The 27,311-nt window shown below is 32.9% G+C and overlaps 4 protein-coding genes across 7 annotated transcripts; 1 reads left to right on the top strand and 3 right to left on the bottom strand.

The window, feature by feature from the left end:
• Positions 1 to 2,058: 2,058 nt before the first annotated feature.
• Positions 2,059 to 6,529, top strand: LOC108460434 (uncharacterized). Of its 3 annotated transcripts, none has more exons than XM_053026906.1 (6): positions 2,059 to 2,309; positions 2,448 to 2,537; positions 3,502 to 4,435; positions 4,906 to 5,001; positions 5,299 to 5,435; positions 6,116 to 6,529. In XM_053026906.1, the coding sequence occupies exons 1-6, from the start codon at positions 2,254 to 2,256 to the stop codon at positions 6,294 to 6,296; spliced, it is 1,494 nt and encodes a 497-aa protein (XP_052882866.1). In that variant the 5' UTR covers positions 2,059 to 2,253; the 3' UTR covers positions 6,297 to 6,529. The 3 variants fall into 3 exon arrangements, with proteins under 3 accessions (XP_052882866.1, XP_052882867.1, XP_052882868.1); XM_053026907.1 differs by having other exon boundaries at positions 2,063 to 2,309; positions 2,453 to 2,537; XM_053026908.1 differs by having other exon boundaries at positions 2,292 to 2,309; positions 2,453 to 2,521.
• Positions 6,530 to 6,760: 231 nt separating this feature from the next.
• Positions 6,761 to 11,724, bottom strand: LOC108460433 (DEAD-box ATP-dependent RNA helicase 17). The gene is made up of 10 exons (XM_017759926.2): positions 11,393 to 11,724; positions 11,212 to 11,284; positions 10,746 to 10,855; positions 10,392 to 10,535; positions 10,154 to 10,262; positions 9,718 to 10,064; positions 9,561 to 9,634; positions 8,782 to 9,086; positions 8,036 to 8,282; positions 6,761 to 7,263 (listed from the first exon to the last, which is right to left on the bottom strand). The coding sequence occupies exons 1-10, from the start codon at positions 11,523 to 11,525 to the stop codon at positions 7,009 to 7,011; spliced, it is 1,797 nt and encodes a 598-aa protein (XP_017615415.1). The 5' UTR covers positions 11,526 to 11,724; the 3' UTR covers positions 6,761 to 7,008.
• Positions 11,725 to 12,366: 642 nt separating this feature from the next.
• Positions 12,367 to 16,302, bottom strand: LOC108458282 (glycerol-3-phosphate dehydrogenase [NAD(+)] 2, chloroplastic). 2 transcript variants are annotated; one of them, XR_008281443.1, is made up of 10 exons: positions 15,772 to 16,302; positions 15,345 to 15,481; positions 15,132 to 15,237; positions 14,850 to 15,051; positions 14,670 to 14,757; positions 14,191 to 14,338; positions 13,873 to 14,022; positions 13,651 to 13,800; positions 13,378 to 13,517; positions 12,367 to 12,804 (listed from the first exon to the last, which is right to left on the bottom strand). XR_008281443.1 is itself a non-coding variant. In XM_017757619.2 (9 exons), exons 1-9 carry the CDS (start codon positions 16,084 to 16,086, stop codon positions 13,503 to 13,505), a joined length of 1,311 nt encoding a protein of 436 aa, XP_017613108.1. In that variant the 5' UTR covers positions 16,087 to 16,302; the 3' UTR covers positions 13,121 to 13,502. The 2 variants fall into 2 exon arrangements, 1 of the variants encoding a protein (XP_017613108.1); XM_017757619.2 differs by lacking the exon at positions 12,367 to 12,804 and having other exon boundaries at positions 13,121 to 13,517.
• A 6,498-nt stretch (positions 16,303 to 22,800) lies between these two features.
• On the bottom strand, positions 22,801 to 25,493 carry LOC108459493 (uncharacterized). Its single transcript, XM_017758869.2, has 4 exons — positions 25,304 to 25,493; positions 25,100 to 25,217; positions 24,076 to 24,194; positions 22,801 to 23,844 (listed from the first exon to the last, which is right to left on the bottom strand). Exons 1-4 carry the CDS (start codon positions 25,388 to 25,390, stop codon positions 23,449 to 23,451), a joined length of 720 nt encoding a protein of 239 aa, XP_017614358.2. The 5' UTR covers positions 25,391 to 25,493; the 3' UTR covers positions 22,801 to 23,448.
• Positions 25,494 to 27,311: the final 1,818 nt, after the last annotated feature.

The following is a 27,311-nucleotide window of genomic DNA, read 5'->3' as shown; positions in this document are numbered from 1 at the left end:
GCCTGGTTTGTATAGGTGAATCTCGCATATCAAGTCACCCTGATAAAGGACAAAGATTTCCTAACAAGACCTTTCCTCCCATTTATGTTGCTTTGGGTTGTTGAGATCAGAAACAGTTGCATCTCTTCGAAGTGAAATCGTGTGGAATATCCGAGAGTGATCTTTATTGGGAATCCATCAATCTTCTCAAACCTTAACAGAATAATCATCTCCATATCTCAACCGTGTGCTACTCCCTAGCATGTCTTTTGATTGTCAAAGGCTTCTCTAAATATACTAGGGCTTGGAGCCAAGGGGCACATTCAAGAGGCAATCATCTAGGAAGTATCAAGATAGGAGGACCCATGGTAAAGGTGATAGAATTCATCGAACACAAAACATTACTTTTAAGCCTGCCTCCGGTTCATCAAGAAATAAATTCACTCCAAAAGAACATATATCACTCCCACAATATAATATTTGTCTTCTAGCCTATTTTCTTGAAAAGAAGGTTAATTAGCTTTGATGATTCACAAACAATTTATAGACTAAACTACGAACTTATATTAGAACTCCTACCATGAATGAGATTTTATCTTATGGTGGGTTTGGAAGGTTAGTGCATTTAGTGTATAACAGCGATGACGGTAAAATTAAATACTGTAGCAATACTGTAGCGTGAGACAAAAAGTAAGTTAAACGCACCTCATGACCGTCCATCCAAACCCACCCTTAATCAATAACTTAAACGGTAATTATCTTTTACTCTAAGCATTAAAGTTTAACTTGAATAGGATTTATCTAAATAATGTCACCTAAATTAAATAATTAACTTAATTACCATATACGTCGCATCAGTTACCAACATTCTCCCACTTAAGTTATATCATAATTTCAGTAAGTAATATTCAAATCCAAACTTTATTATGTCCATTGAATACTTTAGTCCAACTCCTATTTTGGTCTAATTGAAAAAAAACTAATTCAAGGACTAAAAGATAATTTAACCCTTAAAGGATCAATTTCAAAATTACATATGAACTTTGGTCTAATGTATAATTTTATACATGAAATTTTGATTTGATTCAATTCTCACAAATCATTAATGCAATTATTGATATAACATCATTTTTATGTTTATATATTACATACACAAATAATTATATTTATCCAATATAAAAATAAATCGATGTATTTATTTTTAAAAATTTATATGATTGAATCAAAATTAAAATTTCATATACACATTTAAACTACAATAAAAATTTTATCTGTATAATTAATACCAAATCAAAATTCATATATCATATTATACATTAAATCAAAGTTTATATATAATTTTGAGATTTATCTTTAAAAAATTAAGCAACTTTCTATATTTCTCACTAAACCTGTCCATGGGTCGGGTCAAGTTCGGGTCTAGCCTTAACAAAATTTTAGGCTTGTTTGATTGACCCAGGCCTAACCCAAAAAATAGGCCTAAAAGTATGCCCAAGTTTGACCTAGATAAAAATACTAAAACCCAAGTTTGGTCAAGCCCAGCCCGTCCGTATTGATTTTTTTGTATAAAACTTTTTTTGAAAATATAATACATCAAAAACATTAGAAAAACATTTAAATCTTTCCCAATAAATTAAAAATAAAAATATATATTTATATTTAAATAACACTAACATAAGTATATCTTAACAAGTAAATATCTCGAAAATAGTAGTAAAATTAACAATAAAATAAAAATTATACAATATCCAAACAATAATAATAAAATAAGAATAACATAATAGTAGAATAGCAGCAACACGTGAGAAAATAATAATAAAACAATATTTTTTTTCTTTTTATAAATTTAAGTCAAGCTAAGCCCGAGTCAAAAACATTTTATTCAGCGCCTTGATCCTTTTTTAAACAATTTTTATTTTTTACTTAAACTTATTTTTAAATTTATATTTTTATTCAAATCCTTCACTTTTCAAATAGATTTTTATCCAACAGAGTGAGCAGACTCATTTACATGTCAATTTCTCAGCTCTTCCAAAAAAAATTTGAAAGCCGAACGTAAAATAACATGTGCTACAAATAAAAAAAATGGAGTCAATCACTCAATCTAAACATATTTCGTCAAACATTATAAAAATAAGATAAGATTATATTTCTACAATTATAAAAATTAAAATTGAAACAGAACACAGACAAACCAAAAGGCGAAAAAGGACAGAACCGAAGTGAAAACAGAGAAAAAGAGGGTGAGAGAAAGAGAGAGAGAGAGAGAGAGAGATGATGGGCAACAACAGGGAATTCATTTGTTTATCTTATGATCTGATTGGAAATGGGTATTTTCAGAAACTCACATTTGTAGTATTAATATATTTCAGCTGCTTTGCCATAAACCAAGTGGGTGCTTCCATCCATGAATATCAAAACCAAAGCTTTTTTCGCCGTTCTAATTCTTTCTTCTTCCATGGTGGAAGCGAAGGCCTTTATGCTTCAAAGCTTCACGTTGATCCTGACAAAAAGCCTTCTCCTGAGGAAAATCATCTCAATGGCAAGTCTTTTATCAGGTCATCATTGTGTTTTTTTTTTCCCCTTTTCTTGATCTATTTCTCTTTTCCTAGTTTCAGCTTTTCCTTTTAATGTTGTATTATAGGATAATTTTTTGTTTCAATTATGATTATCAGCTTAATTCCCTTTTTAATCTAATTTGAACAGTGTTAATATTGTTATCAATTTTTTGGGGATTTTCCTTTTGGGGGGTTGGTTTCATTGCTCATTTCATTATTAGGTTCTTTTATAATGGATATAAATTACCATCAATTATATGCTGGATAATTGTAAGCTAACAAAGTGGTAGCTTATCTGCACTGTTCGCATTAGAAAAATTAAACAAGTTGCATGTTTTTGTAATGAGCATTTTATCATTTGTTGATCTCATGATTTTGTCCATGTTGTATTTGAAGATTGTGAATCATTTTAGGGGACCAATGTTGGCTTCATTTTGTTTTCCGTTGAGATTGTGTCAGGAGCAAACAAATTTACTTATGTTCTGTCATGTTTTATTGAATGAATGAATGTAAGAATGTTACATTGTGAAAACCATCCCATGATTTATTGACACTAATATCATGCAGCTGGAAAATCTGTTATTTAGTCAATTTATTCGGTTTGGCATGTCATATGCATCAATGTTGCAGTTTAGATTAATGAAGGCATTATTGAACAATCCGGATAAATTTTTGTCTCCTATGAATGTAAGACATTGTTATACTTGATCCTACAGACTTTTAGCTAGGTGCTAATTCAGTTGGCAAGCAAATCTTCTGTTGTTAAGGAGATTTCTGCAGTAATTACTTATTTCGTGATGATGAGACCATCTATCATATATTTAGGGCACTATGTTGGTGAATTCGGATATTTTAGGCATTACATCATTTCATTCTAGTCATGGCACAGATGTTTTATTTCTTCCATTCAAATTGAATAATTCTGGAACTTCTCTTGTACCTCTGATGCCATTATTGCTTTCAGGTTTGAGTCAATCACCTTTCGAAGACCAAAAGAGTCTGCCGAAAAAAAGAATGAGATGCAGCAAAAAACTGGATTGGTTGAGGCTATAATAGTTGAGGTAAAAGACAGGGAGAAAATTGGAGGTTCTTATTTGCATTCTGCCGCAATATGTTGCACTCCGGATCTTTCTAAGGAAGGATCCTGCAATGTAGGGGAGGTTATCATCCACCAAGATCCAAATTACCCTTATAATCCGCAACGAATACAAACCTTCTTTGAAGGAAAAACGGAAGAGACTACTATGTTGCTACAAACAGTTGAGATCAATCATACTGGAATGTACTATTTGTATTTCATGTTTTGCGATCCAGAACTCATGGGCACTACGATCAGTGGAAGAACTGTCTGGAGAAATCCTGACGGTTATCTTCCAGGAAAGATGGCACCACTAATGACATATTTTGGGTTAATGTCTCTGGCATATCTTGGTCTAGGTCTTGTCTGGTTTCTGTGGTCTGTCCAATACTGGAAAGATATAATACAACTGCAGTACCACATTACAGCAGTGATTGGTCTGGGAATGTGTGAAATGGCTCTATGGTACTTCGAATATGCAAATTTTAATGCAACCGGAAACAGACCAATGGGAATCACACTTTGGGCAGTTACCTTCACTGCTGTTAAAAAGACAGTCTCTCGTCTACTCCTTTTAGTGGTATCGATGGGCTATGGTGTTGTGCGGCCAACCCTTGGAGGTGTAATCCTCAAAGTTCTCCTTCTTGGCCTGACATACTTTGTCTTTTCAGAAGCACTCGGGCTGGTTGAAAATCTGGGGAATATTGATGACTTAACTGGAAAAGCTAGGCTGTTTCTGGTTCTACCTGTTTCTCTGTTGGATGCTTGCTTCATAATCTGGATCTTTTCGGCATTGTCCCAAACTCTAGAGAAGCTTCAGGTAGTGCCAAGCTTATCTTTTCATATTACAACCATAAAGAATAGCTTGAATTGTCCCTTAATATGTATCGTTTTTCTTTTTTTAATACACTCGATCTTAGCAGATGTTATATCTTCCTCTTGCATTACATGTAAATCTTGGTTGTGCAATGATATTCATGTAACAAAAATCACGCTCCACAAGAATCAGTTTTCCATTCCATTTGATGTCGCTTCCCATAATTAGACAAATCATAGTCTTGCTCATAATATCTTGTAGCCTTGTTTGGTGAAAGCTCAATAAGTGAATCCTTTCTGCATGTTGATGCTTGCAGATTTCTATTTTGCTTGTTTTGAGCAATAGTGAATATAGCTCCCAACTTCGCTTTAGTAGACAGAGAAGATTTATTATCTTTCATTTCTAAACGAAGTACATTTTCTTTCCATTTGATTGATTTAAAATTTAAAGGGTTTACTCCTCTTGTGGCACAGATTAGGAGGAGCATGGCCAAGTTTGCGCTCTACCGGAAGTTTACCAATTCACTAGCAATATCAGTTCTGCTCTCCATTGCTTGGGTTGGTTACGAGGTGGTTTGATCACTTCTCTTTCATCATATACAAGTTTGCTTCATTGTGTTGTCTTTTATCCTCCCTCTCTCCCTACCTCCATCTCAACTCGCAAGTCCATGTTTTTAAGAAAGCTAGTTACTCTTAGATTATATGGATCTGAAATTCTCCATTTCCAGCTCCTTTTACCCGTCATCTGTATCATTGTACATGCGCCGAACATTTAAATAAAAATGAGATTATTTTCTAAATATGGGTTGTAGGTTATTTTCTAAATATGAGTTGTAGGAGTTCATCTAATCAAGCTTTCTTGTTCAGTTGTACTTTAATGCAGCTGACCCATTAAGTGAGCTGTGGCAAAGAGCTTGGATAATCCCGGCTTTCTGGAATCTTCTTGCATTTGTACTTTTGGTGGTGATATGCAGTCTTTGGGCTCCGTCAAATAATCCGACACGGTAATCCCTGGAAATCGAAACTTGCAATTTCTTTGTTAGGTAGACTGCTATTTGTTTAACTTCAGTTAGACGATGTTTTTGCTGGAAATTAGAGATTTATATGGACTTCGTTTGGTAATAAGAATTGTTTTCATGTATTCCTCGAAGGGACAAATGAGCTAGAGATCTGTTAAAAGAATTAGCTTTCAGTGAGATATTACAAGTCTGGAAAAAAAAAATGAGGTATTCACTTTAGAGTTGTGAAGCTTGAGCCAACCTCAGGTTTGTTTAATTGCTTTATTAAGCGTGAGCAATTTGTTTTCGTTCACGAGCATCTATCCAGGTGTGCTTTATTAGGCCAATTACATGGAATCTGGGACTAAATTGAGCTAGTCAGCCTTACTTAGAAACGTTAGAGTGATCTTTTAGAAATCCTTTGGACACTCTTTGCATCTAGAGTATCACCATCATAGTACTCTACAAGGTTAGGTTTCATTACACTTTCACTTGTGGCTTGACTATGCTGCTTGTTAGATTGGCTTTTTAAATACACTCGGTACATATAATCATACGAGAAAATCAGCACATTACTGAATATGAGTATTTATGTAGTTCAGAACAATTTGTTGCAACATTTGTTGTTTATGTTCCTTTCTAACCGTGCTTCATCATAAGAGTTCATTTGTTATGTGTTTGTTCAGATATGCATATAGTGAGGAAACAGGGGATGAGCTCGAAGACGAGGGTATCTCACTCACTAGCAGTAGTGTTCTATTGGCCGGAGAATCGGCAAACAAGCAGCTGGAAAGGAAGGAAAGGAGGGCATCAAATGCCGATTTATTCAGGCTCGGTGAAGAGGTCGAGGAGGATAAAAGAGAATAGTGACATTTTCTTCCTGTGTCCCAATAGAATTTATGTTGCCCCCTTTCTGCATCTAATATGATTCACCCTTTCCCTTATGGTCCCTGTCATTTTCTCAATTTTTTTTACACAAAGCCAACTATTACTTGAGATAGAAGGAATTATTGCAGATGTTAGGATTCTGAGTTTTAAGCAAACATACGATATTTTATGTTTGTTTGCAACAGGCAGAAAAGAGATCATTTAAAGCATAATTCATGCGAGCTCAAGTCTGTTTATTATTTATTTAACTTGATAAACAAACATAAATTAATTAATTAATAAAACCAAACTATTCACAGGTGATTTGTTCACTTACAAACCTAACAAAAACCAAGAGTTTGTGGTGAAGATAAGTTGATGCACGTTCACCATAACCAACAATGGACAGAATTTCCTGATAAACTACCTTGATGCACGTTCACCATAACCAACAATGGACGGAATTTCCTGATAAAACTACCTTGTAAATTATCATTCTATTACTTTGAATAAGAAATATAAATGATGATTTATAAAGGGATTACATGAGAGTTAAAAAGAATAATAATACAAGCATTTCATTCATCGGTTCCATACAAATTGTGAAGATGAGAGGCACAAATAAACATGCTGTGATTACTAGTTTTGTACTGTATAATTCGACCATTTGTTTGGTTACTAAAACTTACTACCTTAGCATCTGATTCTAAATTCATGTTTTACTGGCAACTTTCCTCTTCTTAAATAGACCTTTCTGTTTCTGCTTCATATCCCTCTTCCTCTTTTTCGATTGGTTTTGGAATGTCTTTCCAACCAATGATGGCTGCTCTCTTAATGCAAAACTTTTTGCAACATGCCCTAAATGAAGCTTCTTCACCATGAAAATCTGTTTCAGGTCTCCGCGATGTGCTGTGTATGCACGGACCCAAGAGCAAAATGCATCCTTCGCTTGTTTCTTAATCTTTGGCTGCAAAAATGATAACCAGGAAAAAGCATTATTTTGAAGCACATAAAAAGCTAAAATCATTTACAGAACTTCAATCCAAATCAAACCAATTCAAGCAGAAAACTAATTCAAATCATTCATTATTTGTGCAAACTAGCTAAACTTATCCAGATGAATAAAACAGAATGCTATAATCACCTGCTTGGAGAGCCTACTCTAGCATGATAGTTCAGTGGAGCAATGGTGGGCATATCCCCACATCACATTTTCAAGTCATTTTCTCTTAAAGCTTAGCATCATAATACCAGCTTTTACATGTTTGAATCAGAAGTTATTTCTGAACCAGGATCAACTTCAAAGCATTTTCATTCAAAGCATATATTCAAACCCAATGAACAAAACATGCATCTTTCTTCCGAGAACTACAGTGTTTGACTGCATACTGTTGTTTGCGAACAACTGCAGTATGTTCATATGAGTGTGCCAAAGTAACAAATCAGTAAAATTAACTCCAATTCCTTCTCTTCCTATAAATATACATATATATGTGTATAAACAAAAGACAACATTAACATAGTTTAAGATGGAAAGCAAGAAAGATCAAAAGATTTTATATGCCACAGGAAGCCAAAATGGACACAAAGGAGACAAGTATGAATATAACAACCATTTTTCAAAATCATAAAAATACAAAGCAAGGAAGATGAACTCTAGAGAAGCAACCGCGGAGAAAAAGGAACAGAGAAATAAGAAAATATAAGGGGTAAATAAGATCCACATGCATAAATCATACCTCAGCTGAAATGTATGATTCAAGCTCCCTCTGAAGAGATACAACCCATGGATGTGATTCTAAAGAAACAAACTTCTTGACACGATGCATTTGAATGTGCAATGGGAAAGAATCTATTATTTTGAGGAGTGGATACTCTGTCAATGACACACCATGTTTCTCTAGATCCTGCAAGTAATCCACTTCTATTGGTTGTAGAAATAGCAAGGATTCTCCTCTTTCACCCAGTCGAGCCGTCCTACCTACTCTGCATCAAAGATTAAAAGGCCCAGTCAAGCTCTGATTGACCTTATATATTAGTTCCACAAGAATTTGAACATATGACCAGGACATCTGTCCACTAGATCTATATATGCTTAAAAAGGTAGTTGTACAGTACTCAGTTACATAGAGTTAAACCACCCATTAGAATACAAAGTAGACTGTTAACTAAAAAATATAGAGAAATTGTTCTCATAGTTAAACTAATCGGAAAGAGAATTCACATATAAGCAGTTAGAAATCTTTTCAACAAGAAGCATCCATAGTGAGAATTTCTGATGATACTCTAATTCTGAAGAAATGGTCATAAATGAGGACTTAGAAGCTATTCAAACAGTAAGTAAAGATTTGTGGATGGGCAATTACATGGCAAAAATAAAGATAGCTGTCAAAATTAATCAAAATAAACCAAAAACTTGCCAAGTAAATAATGTTGCAAACTAGCAGACTAGATGGACATTTCCAAGAAAATAGCCTCTAAATACCTATGCACATATTCAGAGGCCTCCCCTGGGGAATCATACTGTATGATACATCTAACTTTTGGAAAATCTAAGCCCCTAGCAGCAACATCTGTAGAGACAAGAAGTGCCGATTTTTCTGTTTTGAAGGCACTGAAGGTGGTTCTTCTATCTTCCTGCTTCATATTCCCATGTAACCTAAAAGTTTTGCATTTCAGAAACATCTGTTTAAGTTCTTCTTCAAATTGCCAGTAGGGTGACCACTGGAATTCACTCAACAGCATGTAGTGAAAATCCACTGCATCACATGTTGAAAAGAATACCACAACCTGTAGAATGATCATTCAAGGAATCAAACAAGTATAGCATAGGAAATAGCTGTTAAAAAAGCTAACTTTCAGGAACCGAGCAGAGACAACAGAGGCAATGAACTGATACTTTATGCTTGAACAAGGTAAACTCACAAAAGGTTCCACTCTCTAATTGCAGTTATTCTGGAAAATTCAAATTAAAGGAATCTGATGATGCAAGGTTGCACATTTAATCAATACTAATAAAAGGAAAAAGCACAAAAGACAATACCAGATGCATAAACAAGGAATCATTTACATGGCCATTGAAGGGTGAAGAGCTTTCAGGGCTCCAGAAATTATAACAACAACTAGGAATAAATAAATAAATAAAAATTGATACAATTTTATGCATGGAAACTGACATCTACTTCCAATTTGAAGCAATGAAGGACATCTTAAAGAATGTTCTAGCTAACAACAAGAGATAATAAGATTATGCTATTGCCTTACCTTTTGGGAAGCTTCTCTCTCGAAAAGATGTTTTAGAATGGAAAGAAGTACAGCAAGCCGTGAACCACAGGGCACTGTGTAAGGCATTAATAAAGTCATATGGATCAAGCCCAGAAAGGTTAACAAATGAATGAGAGAGTATTCAGAATATGCATACCCTTAACAAATCTCTGAACCAATTGAGCTGGAAGCCTATAATCCCCACTTGAAGAATTTACAGACTTGATAGAGTAATCAAGGTCCTCATCTACATCGGATCCCAAAGATCCAGTTTGGTTAACTGATGAATCTGGTTGCATCTTCATGTTATCAAGACCAATCATTACAGGATTTTCTAAACTAATTTTACTAAGATGGTTTACTTTTTCATTTAATGTAGCTGATAATAGCAAATTTTGTCTTTTAAATTCAGAGGATTTTCCCATTTCAACAGATTCGTTTGCCCTAGAACCCAAAAGATCCAATATCTCTTCAATATCTTTTCCAAATCCTAACTCCAGAATTCTGTCAAGATATGCAGTCAGGTGGAGATTTATAAGTAATAGAAAGTTAAGATCTACTCATATGAACCTTAGATATATGGTACACTAAACCTGTCCGCTTCATCAAAGATAATCCACCGCAAATTTGTGTGCACAAAAGATGATGTGTTTTTTAAGTGATCCAACAGCCGTCCAGGTGTTGCAATAAGAATAGAAATGCCTGAAATGAATCATATGAAACATTCATAAACCTAATTTAAAGAGGAAGGAACATCAATATTGATCACAATAAGAATAGAAAAGCCTGAAACGAATCATATGAAACATTCAGCAAAAAAAAAAATTCAACCTTTCCGCAGCCTGGCTTTCTCTTTATTCCTGTTTTCACCACCCATTACATAACCAGGAACAATCCAATGAAAACGATGCAATAACTTCTGCAGAATCTCATACACCTGCAAGCATAACTCACGCGTTGGTACAAGGACCAACGCTATCATAAACATATCAATTTTTAATTTATTCATGCTTAAACGAAAAGAACAGAAATATTCAACCTATTCATTCTTAAACATAGGATAGGACCAATTCCCATTACACCCTCCAAGATTAATTTTGCATGACAATGGAAACAAAAATAACATTCTGGACTTACAAAAACGATAGGCACAGATACACATCCCATTAAAAGCATAAAACATACCAAAAGTACCGTGAGAGCGCTCAATTCGGGGATTGTAACCCTGCAAGTAATGAATGATTGGAGCCAAATATGCTATTGTTTTGCCAGACCCCGTTTCTGCATTAACAAGTCTAGTACATTCTGCAATCAAGGATCTCAAAACCACTTAGACAAAACTAGAAACCTGGCACTAAAAACAATCCAATTACGAAAAGAACTCTCTGGATTGCAAACAAAACAATTGAGCAAAAAATAACTTGTATTAAAAATAGCTAAAAATAACAACCCAATCTTGGAGACAAGAAAACTTGCACCAAAACATGCCCAATTATGACAAAGAAAAAAAATGCACCAAAGTTGATAAAGAAAACAACCCAACAATATGTGTGTGAGAGAGAGAGAGAATGCATAAAAAATTGCCAGCAGGATTAAAATTTGCATTAAAAATGCTAAGAAAACAGCAGAAAAATACAAAAGGAAAGGATACACATGACGACCAGAGAGTATAACAGGAATAGCTTGAGCTTGGACAAGAGTTGGAGCTTCAAAACCCAACCTTTCTGTTTAAGAAGAAACAAAATTTCAGAACATGAGAATCAAAGAGGGTTACATATAATTACTAAGACAATCTCAGGTAACATGTCTACAAAACAAAAACAGAAGCCAACCTTGTAGTTGTTCAGACAGAGTGGAGTGGAGGCCAAGACTGGAGAATGAACACGAAGCAAATATCTCCGATTCTTTGGTTTGGGTTTTGGTGTTTGATTCTTTCTCTTTGTTTGTTTTTTGGGTTTTCTTCATCTTTCTGACCAGCTACAGGCTGGGGTTTGTGATTTTTTTTGGTGCTTCTGTTTTATACTTTCTTTTTCTTATACGTTTTTCTTGCTCTTTTTTCCACTAGGGTTTATCATCCCATTCATCAATGACAACTGCTTAGCAACGAAAAGAAAAAGAAAACTGTGTCGTTTCAGGTTTTTTGAAGACTGAAGAGTAAAAATTGCAACCTCACCCCTGAAGTATAACCTTAATTGAGTTTTCATCCTTTTTATATAATTTGAGTTTTCGTCCTTGAAGATATTTAAAAGAGCCCAAATTTTAATCAATTACGTTGTGTAATAATTTGTGATCATAAATCACAACCATGTCCCTAAAATAAAATTTTGACTTGAATGTAAATTTTCAATTTAAAGTTTGACTAACGTGTATTTAATAAACACGGTTCATGATGTGGATAAAAAAATCATGTAACCAATTTATTTATCAAAATTAACATATATAAGAAATGAGACGAAAAGAATGCATAAAATATATAAAATAATAAAAACACTTTTAAAATAATACAATTTATGTAAAGATATTTTCATCTTTATTCAATTAACTTGCGTCACTATCTCAATTAAAATTCCATCTTCAATTGAAATTTTGCATAATTGAACCTTCCTCATTTTGCATAATTGAACCTTCCTCAAAGGGTTTGGCCTCTTTAAAATAGTAAAATTTAAATGAAGGACTCAATTTAGCTACACAACCAATGCCTCATTTGATTCTTTTATAAATATATTTAATATATAATCATTTTTCACTCATATGTTTACCATAACTTAATATATGGTAATATGTATTTTATATTTAAATTACATAATTAACTAAAACGTAATCACCATATTATATTATATGATTTTTGCTTAAATCGTTTTCAATATCATACAGATGTTGGAATTTAGACAGGTAATGTGACTTGAACTCTACTGTAATCCTCTTCACATTTCTTCAACTTAGAACAATTCAGAGATGACTCTGAACTCTTGCTCTCTGCTCCATCTTTCTTAAGCACTTTATAGTTGGCCCACACAATATTAGGATGACTTGTTACCAGGGATATGAGTTTCACTATGATCCTCCAAATATATATATATATATATAAACCTTTCAAAAGAAAGAGTATATTCCGTACCAGATACATACTCATATTCGATACTCACCTCAAGTCCTGATAATAAAGGCTAAGACAATAGTGCGATATGCATGGGTACTGGGTGCTTCAAAGGTTGAGTACAAGAATGTTTTATGCAAGATGGTTCTGCAGAATTGACAGATCAAGTTCATTAAATATTGACATAAACAGAATGGAGCAGCAACCAATACATGGGTCACCAAGTCACAATCTGGAAAATAAAGTAAAATAGTCTAGCATCATCCGCCAGCTATACACAAAAATTACAGATGAACAATGCGGAAGAGAGCTGAATTTGCAGTGTGACTGTTATTTATGGCGTTAACCCGGCAGTGGTTCAAACATTTGTCCAAAAAGATGATTAAAACAATCATGTACAGTCAAAAAAAGAAACCCTTTGGATGCATCATGCAAGCCAAGTACCTCTCAACTGATCTAAAACTACAGAACACGATAAAATTCCATCCCATCTTATTTACCAAAGAATATTAGGTACGATACAAGTCCTTGGACGGCAAAAAGAATAAGCTCAAGGCTAAATATTTGTATATCGTAATAGTTTATTCGCGTCCGCAAAATCCCCCAAAATAGATCTAATAATATTTTGGAGGAGATACTTCAAATTCCTAATGCATAATAAAGGGGGACAATGGCTTTAGAAAAGAGAGAAAAAATTCGACCGTATATAGATATCAGCACCTGTTTTTTCTTGGAATGATGAAATGCAGCTCAGCAGCTCAGTTAAATAACAATCAAGTTCTTAATGGTAGTAGAGCTCCATCCCGGGGAAAATAATTCCACTTCCAGGACAAAACAGTAGTTTTTCAAACTTCTTCAACCTACAAGTGACAAGTTACCATTTTAACAATTAATGATAGGTTTATACCGGAATTATAGACCATATGGAAAAGACATGTATATGCTAGTCAACAATGGTTCCTTGTTTATCAAAGATTAAGGAGTTTGAATGACCTGAGGGAGGCTCATTAATTCAAGAACAGCCTTCTTTGGGGTTAGCTCGCTGTCCATAATCCGAGCAACTGCTGTCAGGACCGGCATTTTAACATTATATTTTTGGGCCAGTGCAATCACAGCTCCAGCAGTTGACACACCTTCAGCTACCTACAGCATGTACTAATCATATTAATAGCCAGATTTTAAGCGTCAACAGCCAGTTTAAAACTTTACAAGAACCTGATTCATGGAACTGAGTATATCTTCAAGTTTCTCCCCAGATCCAAGACGAACTCCAACTCTTTTATTTCTTGAAAGATTTACAAAACATGTAAGCATGATGTCCCCAGTTCCAGATAGACCAGTAATTGTTGCTGGCTTTCCACCCATCTAAGGATATGTAGCAAAAGATTTGTTAGATAACAAAGTTATTTATCTGAATAACAAACATGGTGCTTATCAACATTCTAGCCAAAAGAGAAAGAGAAACGATAAAATTGAAGCAGGTCAAATCTTCATAGCTAATGTTGGAGGCTCGAGGGGCAACATGGATTATACCTTTGTTGCTAGCCATCGTATCTCAGAACAACCTTGTGCTACAAGAGCTGCCATGGAATTATTACCAAGATTCATGCCTTCAACAATCCCAGCAGCAATCGCAAGTACATTCTTGAGGGCACCTGCAATTTCAACCCCTGTAACATCCCTGAGGTTATCAGAGGTTACAACCTGAGCATATGCACATCGATAGTTACCTTAACTCTCGACCACCAATATGATCAACCATATGAAAATGGCATTATGCAGACCTAAAATATAGATCTGGCGACACAGTTATTGAGCAGAGTGCGAAAAAATTGGAATATGTGATTCGGAAGTTATTAAATTAGAACCTCATCACAGGAACAGAAAAATAGTAATCGAATATGCAGTGCAGCAGCAGTGATGGAGATACTTGAGGGAACAAGAGAACCATAAACAGTGTCTCATGTATTATACAAAATCTTTGTTAGTTTGATACAACGAAGATCCTCTACCTTGAAGTGCTGATCCGTAAATGACTACAAGACAATAGCTGCTGAACAGCATGGGCCAATTTTTTGTCTTTTGATGCCACCACCATTGCTGCAAAGTAGAAAGGAATAGTAGTAACCCAAGATATATGAATTGGTTGAAGGTATTACAAGAATATAGTTTATCATAAACAACCAAGTTACCTGTTGGTAGTTTGTTCATTAATTCCAACGCAAAGGAAGGCCCTGATAGTGCAATAAAAGGTTGGCGAGGGTTCTTTAATGCTTGAGGAATGATTTGAGACATCATCCTCAATGTATTGAGCTCTAAGCCTTTGCTAAGAGATATAAATGGTAAGCCAGGATCAACATGCTCTGCAATTCCTTCGAGAAAGGACGTACTAAACTGCAACACAGGAGGCAAGATTCAGGCACTTGTCCCATGGTAAAAAATAAGCATCAACATAATACAATGGCTTGACAGACCTGCACAGGTACCGCATGAAGGCAATAATCTGCCCCAAGCAAAGCAGTTTTGGCATCAGAAGTTGCAGTCACATTTTCTGGTAGCTTGTGTTCAGGGAAGTACTTACTGACAACAGAGAAGACAAATAATGTTCCAGTATCAATAAAATTCTATGTTTAACACCATATAGTAAATTGCAATGAAATTCAAGCAATGTGAATAAGAAAACCCACTAATTAAAATGGTTCTCATTAATAGACCGGCAAACCGCAGGATCACGTACAAGCATACTAACTTCCATTTGTGCCTTCCTGTTAGCAACATGAGCCGCCATTGCAGTCCCAAAAGATCCCCCTCCTAGCACCACCACCTTCAAGCCAAATTAAAAATGTAGACTAAACAGATTAGTCCATTATACACAATTGAATATAGCATTCAAATTCAAGAATAACAGCTGAACTAGATATCTCCTTAGCCCTTACCATATTGTAATCATATACAGATTCTCTTCTTTTACATGAAAGCATTCCTTTCAATCTCATCATTTATATTTTCTTTCATTAAATTAAATTTCTAAGCCTAAAAATTGCAATGAAATCTATCAAAACAAAACCCAAAATTCCTAAAGACATCATGAGCACAGCCAACAGAAAGAAAAACCTTTTTAGTTCGTTCAAGAACATCAGTTTTGGCCTTGGAGCGCCAAGAACGAGACCATCTAACAAGCTTCTCCCAAGCAATGCGGACCACTTTCCGGCGATCCCGGGTCCTATCAGGGGAAAGCTGAAGTGGGTTTTGGTCGGAATCTTGGGGGAGTAAAGGAGATGGTGAAGGAGTTCCTGCACAACAAGTGGCAACCACAAGTGGCTTTGAGGGTATCTTTGGAAGGTTCGGAAAGTGAACAGTATATGGGTTTTTTGAAGTGAAAGATGGATTCAGCTTAAATACGAAAACTGGTTCAAGAAGTGCTTCCATTTTTTTGGTTCAAACTTCGATTGGAAAGAAGCAAAGAATATGGGAATTAGGAAGGAAAATGAGAGAGAGTATTGGCTTCCACCAGTCCAACAAATACAAGTATTTTTGTTATACAAGATTTTTAATTTTATCCGTTACGTACGGCGCTTCCGCCATCTCTAATCCTTTTCTGCTATTGTTTTCGTCATTCTTTTGGGCCGCTATTTCTGTTTTCCTTTACCCAAAAGGTTTAAATTTGTCCCACCATCAGATTCCATCGATTTAAATAAGTTATTTAATTTAATTAAATAAAAAAGGTAAACTACAAAAATAGTCACTTTTATTCACCTCAAATTACATTTTAGTCACTTATGTTATCGTTTTGTTACAAAGTGGTCACACTATCGTTAAAATTTGTTACCTCCCTGACGGCAGTCCTACGTGGCAGTCCAAATAGGTTTTAAATATCAACTTGGATGTCAGTTGTTGGGATGAAAATAGGTTTTTAATTCAATAAAATTTAATTTGGACTGCCATGTAGAACATCCAAGTTTGCAATTAAAACCCATTTGGACTGCCACGTAAGACCACCATTAAAGAGGTAACCAAGCTTAACGGTTAAATGATCACTTTGTAACAAAACAATAACGTAAGTAACTAAAACGTAACATTTCAAACATAAGTGCCTAAAATATAATCTGAGACAAACAAAAGTAACTATTTTTATAGTTTACCCATAAAAAAATTAGTAAAATTGGTTCAATCAATCGAATCGTTGATAATTCTAATCTTTTTTTTTGAATTGATACTCAAACCAGTTTCTAGTCTAATCAAATAGTCCAATCCAATTGTGAAAACAACTACTTAAATGAACAAATGTTATAAACACCTTTCAGTTTTCAAAATTAGGCAAATTTACCTCTATTAAAACATAGAGTAATTTAATCTTTATCAATTTCGAAAGTTAGTGAATAAGGAAAATTAATGACAGCATTAATGATTTCCGTCAAATTTATCTGGCCTGACAATAAAAAATATATATAAGAACAACCAAGTGCCATAAGGCACATTAGACTCCTAAAGAGAGAACATTGATTAGAGTCTTAGAGACGACATTGTTGAAAAAGGCAGTCACAAATTTCAAACATGAATTATAAAACGGATATGAAAGATAAAAAAATATGCATCAAATCTTTATCGAAACATGTGGTAAAATTTTTCACCTAATTTAAAACTTAATAAAAAGATTCAAACGACACTACAAGTCAACCAACTATGTTTTGGTTAGAGGTGTGCATAGGTCGGGCCGGTCCGGGTTCGGGCCGGGCCCATAAAAAAAATTCTGCCCGTTTTCAAGGCCTGGACCGGGCCCGGCCCGAAAAAATAGTAGGCCCGAGCTCGGCCCGCCATATTTTTTTTTTTTTTTTATTAAATAAAAAATTTAAAATATAATAAATCAAATACATTTAAAAACATAAAACAAATATTAAAACAAAAAATAAATAAAAATGAGACTAAAATAATTCTTAAAATAATACATAAATTAAAAATATAATAAAAAGTAATTATATTAAAATTGAAAAATTAAAACAAATTAGAACTAAATTAAGAACCAAATTATATTAATAACAAAAGTTTTATAATATCAAAATAACATTAAAAACAACAAAAAGAGTAAAGTCAAAGTACTAAAGTATCTTAAAATTAAAAATAAAAAATTTTAAAAATAATTTAATATTAAAATCGGTCGGGCCCGGGTCAAAAAAATCTTACCCGGGACTCGGCCTGTTTTCTAAACGGGCCTCGTTTTTTGTCCAAACCTATTTTTTGGGCCTATATTTTTACCCAAACCCTCCCATTTTTCAGGAGGAGGCTTCGGGCCGGGCCGGGCCACCCAGCCCATGGACACCTGTAGTTTTGGTTACTCAACTTTTAAAACTTTCAAAATGATCATCCAATTAATGGAGTTTGTCCTTTTTTATCTATTTTTTGATAAGTGTTATTAAGTAATTGACATAAGTGATGTGATAGTCCAAAATTAATATAATAACAACTTTAACCTCAACTTGTACATATTGTATCAATTTAATTAATATTTAAAACCTGCAACATTACAATTTACCTCAAACTAATTCTAATTAAATATTCAAAAATATTCTAAAAAATATAATAAATTTTAATATATATTACATTATATTTTATATAAAATAATAAGTTTGCTGAAAACCTTTATGGCCTCATCATAATACCCACTTCGCCCATAAGCACTAATTAAAGTTGAGAATGCATAAACAGTGTTTTCATAACTTTCCTTTAATGTATCTCGAAAGTAACGCCCCTTACCCGCGTATGTATTTAAGTTCAACTAAGAAATACTACATTTTAATATAGATACTTTTTCAAGAACCAAATTTATTATTCAAGTTCTTCTCATCTCTTATATTTTTTTTTTATAAATCATTTATAGACTTTCTCTAAAGTTTGATTACATTTGGGGTCCATATGAGACTCTTTCAAATAAAAAAGAACAAGGTAGAGAAAAACAAGGCCAATGTTGTGACACTAGATTCTCTGATTCCTCATGTCGCGACATCTTGTGGCTAGTGTCACAACCCCAAGTCGTCTTCGACTAAATAAGTTAAAACTTCTTTATTTTTGTGTTAAGGTCAATACCATATAATCCCAAATATGTACCAATCAATTTAAATCTTTAAAATACTTCAGTTTATCAACTAATACTTAATTAATTCATCACATAACAATTACCCATATATTAGCAATTTCATCACTTATAACAATTTCTTAACATTACAACTCTTCTATTATTTTCGATATCCTCCTCACCATTCCACATCCTATATTACATGTATACATACGAGATCTTTGCCTTTTTGTATAGCATGCCTATATGTAATATTAATTATTTTTTCACTAATTACACATATATTCTTAACAAAGGTGTCTACTTGAGTAGCAATCAACAAATTATTTTTATCTTGCCCTACATAAATTGAAATTAAGATCCACTTGTAGTTTTTAAAACCAGACTCAATGAAATTTTTACCATAAAAAGTTCAGAATTTAGTTCAAAGTATATTAATACAAGTTCTGCTGCTAAGCAATTTTGACCCTTCTTTACTAAATATTATTCGTATTTTTGTACAAAATTCATATAACATTTTCGTTTATTTATCCTGAAATTAAATTCATTAAGATTTTTAGACATATAAATTTCATCTTCTAACTATTTTTTTACAATTTTTTAATTATTTTTCAAAGTCAGAAAAGGGGATCTCGAAATTCATCTTATATTATCTCACTAAAATGCATATATCTCATTCAATACAATCTCAATGCTTAAACCGTTTCTTCCGTACAAAACTATATTCATTAAAATTTAATTTCATACTCAGTTTATCATTTAATTCATCTTCTACATTTTTGGTGAATTTTTAAAGTTAAGCTATTAATGCGGTCCAAAACTATTTTAGTGATAATATTTACTTTTTCATGATTCTTTACATTAACTTTCATTTAAACGTATATAATCATTATACTTTGATTATTACCATTTAGTCATTTATATTTATATGTTGATATCATATTTATTTATCTCTTTATCTCTTTATCTCTTTCACTTGAAACTTGGTGTTTCTACATTTCATACTTCATCAAATACTTTTTATCTCTACTATTTCAATTAAAATTAGCATGTCTTACATTTCGTTCATAAAATATTTAACTTAACTCATAGAGATACAAGTTAATATGAAAACGTATCTATTTTGACAAGAATTTCTTCTCTTCCATTTCGAATTCTCAACTTCATCACTATCGATCCTTCTCTTTTCTTCTAATTTTCTTCGCTTCCATCTACTAATTTCTTGCTTCTAAATTGTGGAACATACTCTCTAGGATCTCTACTTCATATTTCCTCTTGTTGCCTATAAAAATTTCCAAGAATTTTGAGTGAAATAGCGAGATTTTATGACAAATGACTAAATTGTAAGAAATGATAACTTCTCCCTTTTTTAATGGTGGTGGCATTAGAGCATGGAGAGTATGAAGAAATTTTTTCATGCTTCCATACAAATATATCCTTTAATTTAATTAATTAAAATATTAAAATATATTATAATAAAATAATTATTAATAATAATATGATAATAATAAAATATTCCACCAATTATATTTCAACACTTAATATTCATCAATTATTATCATGATAATTTATGATAATTATCTTGATTGAAAATGATCATTTTCCCTTGTAATCTTTCAATATTCACTTTTGTGCTTCTCATTTTTGATAAAATTATAATTTAGTCGTCATTATTTTTCCATTTTTTTTATTTGGTCTCCATTTGCCAATTTATTTGACCCTTTAGTCTTTTCCTCCATTGGAGTATTTTTCACTTTTTGGTCATTTAACTTTTCCATATTTATATTTTAATCTAATGAATTTTGAATATTTACACTAAAACCACAACATTGTCACATTTTTACAATTTAGTCTCTACATGCTCACCTCTATTCCCAAGCTCTTGAAGCAAAAAAGTAGAGTCATGAAGCTACAAAGCGTAGATTCAAATGAGAAGAGGATGTTTTCGAGGCCGGTTTGGCCATTATGCAAGGCGAGTTGAAAGACTTCTTCAACTACAGAAGTGTAGCGAGTGTAACCAATAACTTTGGGTCAGCTCAAGTGCATTTTCAAGACAAACCCAGTCGATCGGCGGCTAGAGAAGTCAGGGGCGAGTGATGGGAAAGGAGCGGGAGTATGGAAGATAGGAGCACGGGTGGAGGAGACGGCGGCTGTGGCGGTGGTGTGTTTCGAAGCATTAGATGGTGAAACAGGGAGCTTGGAAAGGGAGAACTTTTGGGGGTGGGGTTGGTTCTGGTGGTGATTACAGTGGTTTTGTGGATACTGATGGTTGTGACAAGGCTTTGTTGTAGCTATGATCATACATTACGGTGACTCTGAAATCTAGTGGTGAGAATATCAATCTTCAAGGTGTAAAGGTGAAGAAATTATTATAAGAACTGTGTTAGATTAGAATCATTTGTTGTAAGTGTTGAAAATCTGTAGACGTAGAGAAATCGAACTACATAAACAATTCTTACGTCTTCTATTTGTTTACTGTTTTACTTTCAATAATGAAGAAGTACTCACTCCCTTGTCACTCTTTCACAATTTATAACTTTTATCGAATAATTTTAAAGCTTCAATTTTAATATAATCTTTTATATAAATATACTTTTTTACTTACATTCTAGATTTATCGTAATTTAATTAAATCGATACTAGATAAATTTATCACTTAATCTAATCAAAACCGACATAAATATAAAAAATAAACAATGGAGATAAATACGTACCTTTAATTATTAAAAGGGTGACAAATTGCACAAAAGTTGGGAATTTCAACATTTTTAGACTTTAAAATAAAACAAATTGGCTATTTTTGCTTTGTGAACAACCTACCTCAGTAGAAGGCTAGAAGCAACAACTTCCTCACATACAAAGCCCTGTCATCTTTTCTTCTTGTCATCAGACACTTGTTTACCTACCTCACTATCTTCTTAATTTTTATATTAATTAAAATATTTTCCTGTAATTACTTATAATTATATAAAAGTGTCGTATTTGGATAATTATGTGTAATTAGATATACTTTTCAATTTTAAAAGGGACGGTAAAATTAGAGTAAATATACCTAAATTTTGTAAAAAAATTTATAAAGGTTTAATATTATAAATTTTATATTATTTTAACTTAATTTATATATTATAGAAAGGGATATAGCTTAGTATAATTTTTTATTCAAATTAAATTTATATAAGTTTTAAATATAAAGTTTTGGATTATATGAACTATGAACTTAAATTCTATAAGGCCTATGATAATTATGCAAATAGAAAATATTTTCTTACACCTTAAGAGAAATGTGCTACACACAAGTATCATAAAGAACCCGTAAACTCTTTAATTTGACACATTCAAGGCTTTGAAATATGATTGAGAAGATATTTTGTTGTTCTAAAAAATATTTTCCACGTTAACATCACCTTAACATAACATAGGGAATTAAGGTTGGATAATACTAACATATTACGTATTTCATAACTTTAATCATAAGTGAAATTGAAATGATCCATACTAAAAAATATAAATTATGTAACTATGTGATTACAATATGTACTACTGAATATTACATAGAGAATTACCGTAATTACACTTACTCAACTAAACACGTTTAAAAATTATTATTTAATTATTTTGTGTTGTGGAAATAAACTGATTGATGGTATATGTAGGTATATATGTAAAATGAGATTACCTAACACGCAAAGCACACGTCGCCTACGCGTATCTATCGGCTAATCAAAATTTCCAAAATGTTTTCTTGGTTTTCTTAATTCAGGAAAAAACCCATCAACGAATATTCTCTCATTCATTTCTCTGTATATATTTTGATGAATTTTAATGCTACAAGGTAAGTTGTGGAAACCCTTTCTTTACATCTCTGGTATGCATGTTTTTTGGCCAGGTTTTAATGGTGGGAATCAAGTGATCAGTCAATGCAGATGACAGAGAATCTAAAGCTGAGTTCGTGTAGTTTGAGGTTCAAGTATTGCATCTACAATCAGTTGCCCCGTCTCCAAAGTAAAGCTTTCTTTGTATAAAAAGTACAGAGTGGATAAACATGAGGGGAAATGATGATATGGATGAAGGTGGGATTCAAAGAAGAAAGAGCAGAAAAAAGGGCTCAATAATCAAAGTGTATTGTGTGAGAGTGGGTGGTTCAGCGTTGAGAGGAGTTGGGAGATGCTTGTTTGTAAGTTGTTACCCACTCCTCCAATGTTTTGGGTTGGATGATTGTAGGCATCGCCACCATCATCACACCCATTTCCATTGATCCCAAATTTCCCACAAAGGATAGGAGTAGGGGTTGTACAAATTTGAATCTGAGACCAGGATCATTGGAAACTTGAACATAAGCCTTTTACCGGTCAATCCGTGATTCAGTATATCGTGTATCTTTTGAATTGTATGAAAGGAAATAAAGCTTTAGATTTCCATTTTTTTTTTTTCAAGTTTTCATGCATTTAATGAGTCTTTGAATGATCATATTTTGATTCGGATATTCATCGGCCAAAAAAAAAATTTTAACAATGTAAATCTAAATATGTGTAATGGCAGAAGCTCTGCTTTGAGCATAAATTCCAAGACCAGTATCTGCAAGTTTTTTAGTATTAAAGACAAATTAAGCCGTCTCAAATCCCATCCCCTTTCTTCCTCAATGCCAATGCTGCCTATACGTAGGTGCAATATAACCATGTATCTGTATGAATGGTACCCTCAAATTGTGTTGCATATTGAAACTAATCATCATCTCGCTTGGCAGACCTAGAAGAAAGGCCATTCGCAGATGCTAGTTTTGACTTCACCTCCCGCCACTCGCCCTCCCAATCTTGTTCCCAACCTTGAGCTGTTTCTACATCGACATTGTTAGGTGAAGACGAGGCAGGTTGCCCCATTTCAAGCTGCTGGTATGCGATTCCATCATCCCTTTTGCTTCGCTTGTAGAAGGCGTACGTACTGCCGATGATCAGACCTGTTAGAATCAGTAAGTAGATGGGGCTTATATGCCTGGGGAAAGGGATATAATTGAATATGCCGTAACTTGATGCTGCTGCTCCTATCTGAATTGCACAACTCAATTCTCCAGCATCTATTTGTATGGTTGAATTTCCACCAACTTTTGCTGTGATTTCAACCTATGACATCAAAAATTAAAGAAAAGTAGCACCACCACATCAAGTTTAAAAACTAACTTGGACTAAAAAAGAGTTCATGTCCCAAACGTGAAAATTATTAGCACTAAATTAAATAAAAAACTTCAAACCCTAATGTATTAATAATTTTTAAATTTAACCCAAATCAAAATTCGAAAAATTCATTTAATAGGTAACAGCTAAAAAAACAAATAGAGAAGGGTGAAATTAAACCTTTTGGGTTAGGTGAGGGAGCACTTCCACCTTCTTGGTCTTGTCAGGTGACATACTCACACTTACGGTTAGGTTTCTCTCTCCTTCGTTCATCACCAATACTAGTACTTTCTTTGAACCTACATGCAATTTTATAACATTTCTACTTTCAAATTTTCTTCTATTCAGTATGATAATGCTAATAATCTATACATTCACTTTTTTTTATTATCAATTACTTAATGTAAAATTTATTATTTCAATTTAACTTAATATAATATTCGATATTTGAACTTGACACTTTTTATTAATGTGTTATTTAAATTTTTGACCCAATTTAATATCTGAACTTGACATTATTTTTCTTAATTTGGTACCTAATTTTTTTAAGTTCAATTTAGTACCTAAATTTATTAAATGTTATATAAATTACACAAGACACTAACAATGTTAAATTTTTTATGCTACAAAAATATTGTCAATATTGAAGGAAATTCATGTTAAAAGACTAGGAATTGAGCTATATTTAATGAATTAATATTAAATAAGTAAAAATATTTTTAAATCTCAAATTAAAATAAATTCATTATTTTCAATGAATAAAACAATTAATTAATTAATTAAAACTAAAAGTAATTAAACATATAAATATAATCATATCATTTGTCACATGTCGGTTATACATTAATTATTTTTGCTACCTTATAAAAAATAACATTGGTAGTATATTAGAATAATTTGTAAAACATTTGACTAGTACCAAATCGAACAAAAAAATTAGGTATCAAATTAGGAAAAAGAGTCAAGTTCAGGTACTAAATTGGACCTAAATAAAGTTTAAGTACTAACTTAAGAAAAAGTGTCAAGTTTAGGTACCAAATTAGACAAAAAATTAAGCACTAAATTAAAAAAATATCAAGTTCGAGTACCAAATATTGAATTGTTTCCATCCCAAACACCCTTTGAACAATAAAATAAAAACCAAAGACCCAGAAGAAAATTAAAGCAGTAAAGTCTTTGGAGAAGTATGCTACGTTAAGCATACCAATTGACGCAGGATCAAGGCACGCCCTTAAGCTTTCGTTATGACAACTCGTTGACGAAAGCCAACACCCGTGGTTACTAGGCCCAGGAGCCGGCGCCGGTGACGATAGCCTGGAAGACTAAAACCCAGGAAAAAAATTACTTCTTCTTTTTGGTTCTGAAAATTAAAAAGTTAATAACAATAAAAGAGTAAAAAAAAAAATACCGGGGAAGAATCCCCCGCAGGTCGAGCGTGTGATTGAAGAAAGAGTAAAAGGAAAGAAAAGATTGAAAGGATTTCCTTTGAATCCATTTTTTTTTTTTTTTAGTTGTTGAATCAAAGCTCTCATCCCACCATTGATATTAATAAGATTTAAGTCTCCAATTACAAGAATTTCCATGCTGTTGGTTTGTTCTTAGTCAATCAAAAGCCTTCTGACTTATTCCTCGTCTTCTTTTCTTCGAATCCTCCGTTTACTTTTGTCTTTCTCTCTCTCTCTCTCTCTCCACTTTTGACTTTCCCACGTGGCATAATACTACACATGTTTTAACTTATTCAACTATGTTTTTTTTTCCTTTGATTTTGGATGAAAGGTATATTTTCTACTTATCGATGAATACTAATTATCAAGTCGTCATTTGGAGCTCGTTACCTGGACTTTAAAAAAGAAGAACTTAATAACCCAATGACTTAAGTGAAAATTTTTCAAACAATTCAATGATCATTTTTGTAACTTTTTTAAAAATTAAAGTGACCAAAACATAAATTTATTAATAATTCAAAGATATCGAGTGTAGTTTTAAAAAAATTGTATTTTGAAGTGGATTTAAAAAGTGTAGTTTTTCTTTAAATAAATTATATTTTTTTATTATAGTTGTGGTGAAATGTTATGAGATGTTTGGTTCATTCAATGAGATGAAGTTCTTAATAAATTAATTATAGTTGTCGATATCGTGCCTAGCAACCAATCTTTCATTACCTTGTCACTAACCAAGAAGAAGCTTGTTTAAATTATTTCCCTTATCAATAAACAACCCTTTAACCCCGTGCCTAGGATTTAGCTTACCGATTTCATTAAGAATGAGAGAGACTTAATTATAACCAACAAACATACACGAATGAGGTTTATTTGATTAGAACGCACGTCAACACAACATATATCACATATGTTATTTATATCTAATTATGTTGTTTGTCACAAGCATTAGAATTAATTAAACAATTACAAATTTAACTATTCTAACTAACAAAATAAATATTCTAAGATATCGAATATGACCTCTACATTCAAAGAAACTTGAATATTTTTAATTAAAATAAAACACATGCAAATACTAAAGAATAAAGAAAAGATGAAGAGTAATTAGATCTAACAAACTATAAGAGTCAAACTTCGAAATTCCTTTTACTAGAAAAAGAGGTTTAGTGATCCATGAACAAGAAGAACATAAAATAGTAAAAGTTGCAATAAGCTAAAAATTCTACCAAAAGTCCTAACACTCTACTAAAAGGTCTTATTTATAAAGTTTAATTGATTTAGGGTGGGTCTGGATGGACAGTGCGTTTACTTGCAGTTAGTGTAAAAACAACAATGGAGATGAGATTTGATATTGTAACGTTACTGTAGCGTGAGATAAAAAAATAAGCTAAACGTATCATATTGTACCACACCGCACTGCACCCAATTACCCATCCAAACCCATCCCTAGATTAGGTCTATAACACTTTTTTGAGATAAAAGTCTTGAAAAGGGATGAAAATATCCTTGCATTTTAGAGTTATGGTGGCCAAAATTGTTACACAAGTGAACACTATCGTTGGGAAAATGCATTCTCAAACTGCGGCACTAAATTTGCTTCCCTCAAATAGGTCGCAACCCTAGCTCTCCAAGCCACAGCCCACATACCTTTTTTCTCTTATTTCACATTTGGCTCGGTTTTAACTCCTTACTTTGCTTCCAATGATCCTTGAACTCGTGTCTCAAACTCATTTGCACCTAATAGAAATTTCAAAACACCTAATTAATTAGTAGGTAAACTACCTAGTTGGTCACCCAACTTTTAGGACGCTTTCATTTTCATCACTTAGGCGTTAAATCTCTAACAACGCTTAATTGTGCATGTTACATCATGTTTACACTTTCATTTTAGTTACCTAACTTTAGGTAACTTTTATTTTGGTCACCCAAAAAATAGATTTTTTTAACTATTGATTGAGGTAAAAGCACATTAAG

This window comes from Gossypium arboreum, chromosome 4 (genome assembly GCF_025698485.1).
Source record: "Gossypium arboreum isolate Shixiya-1 chromosome 4, ASM2569848v2, whole genome shotgun sequence".
NCBI classification, from domain to species: Eukaryota; Viridiplantae; Streptophyta; class Magnoliopsida; order Malvales; family Malvaceae; genus Gossypium; species Gossypium arboreum.
The sequence above is the reverse complement of the archived record's forward strand: the minus strand, read 5'-3'. Positions and strand labels throughout refer to the sequence as shown.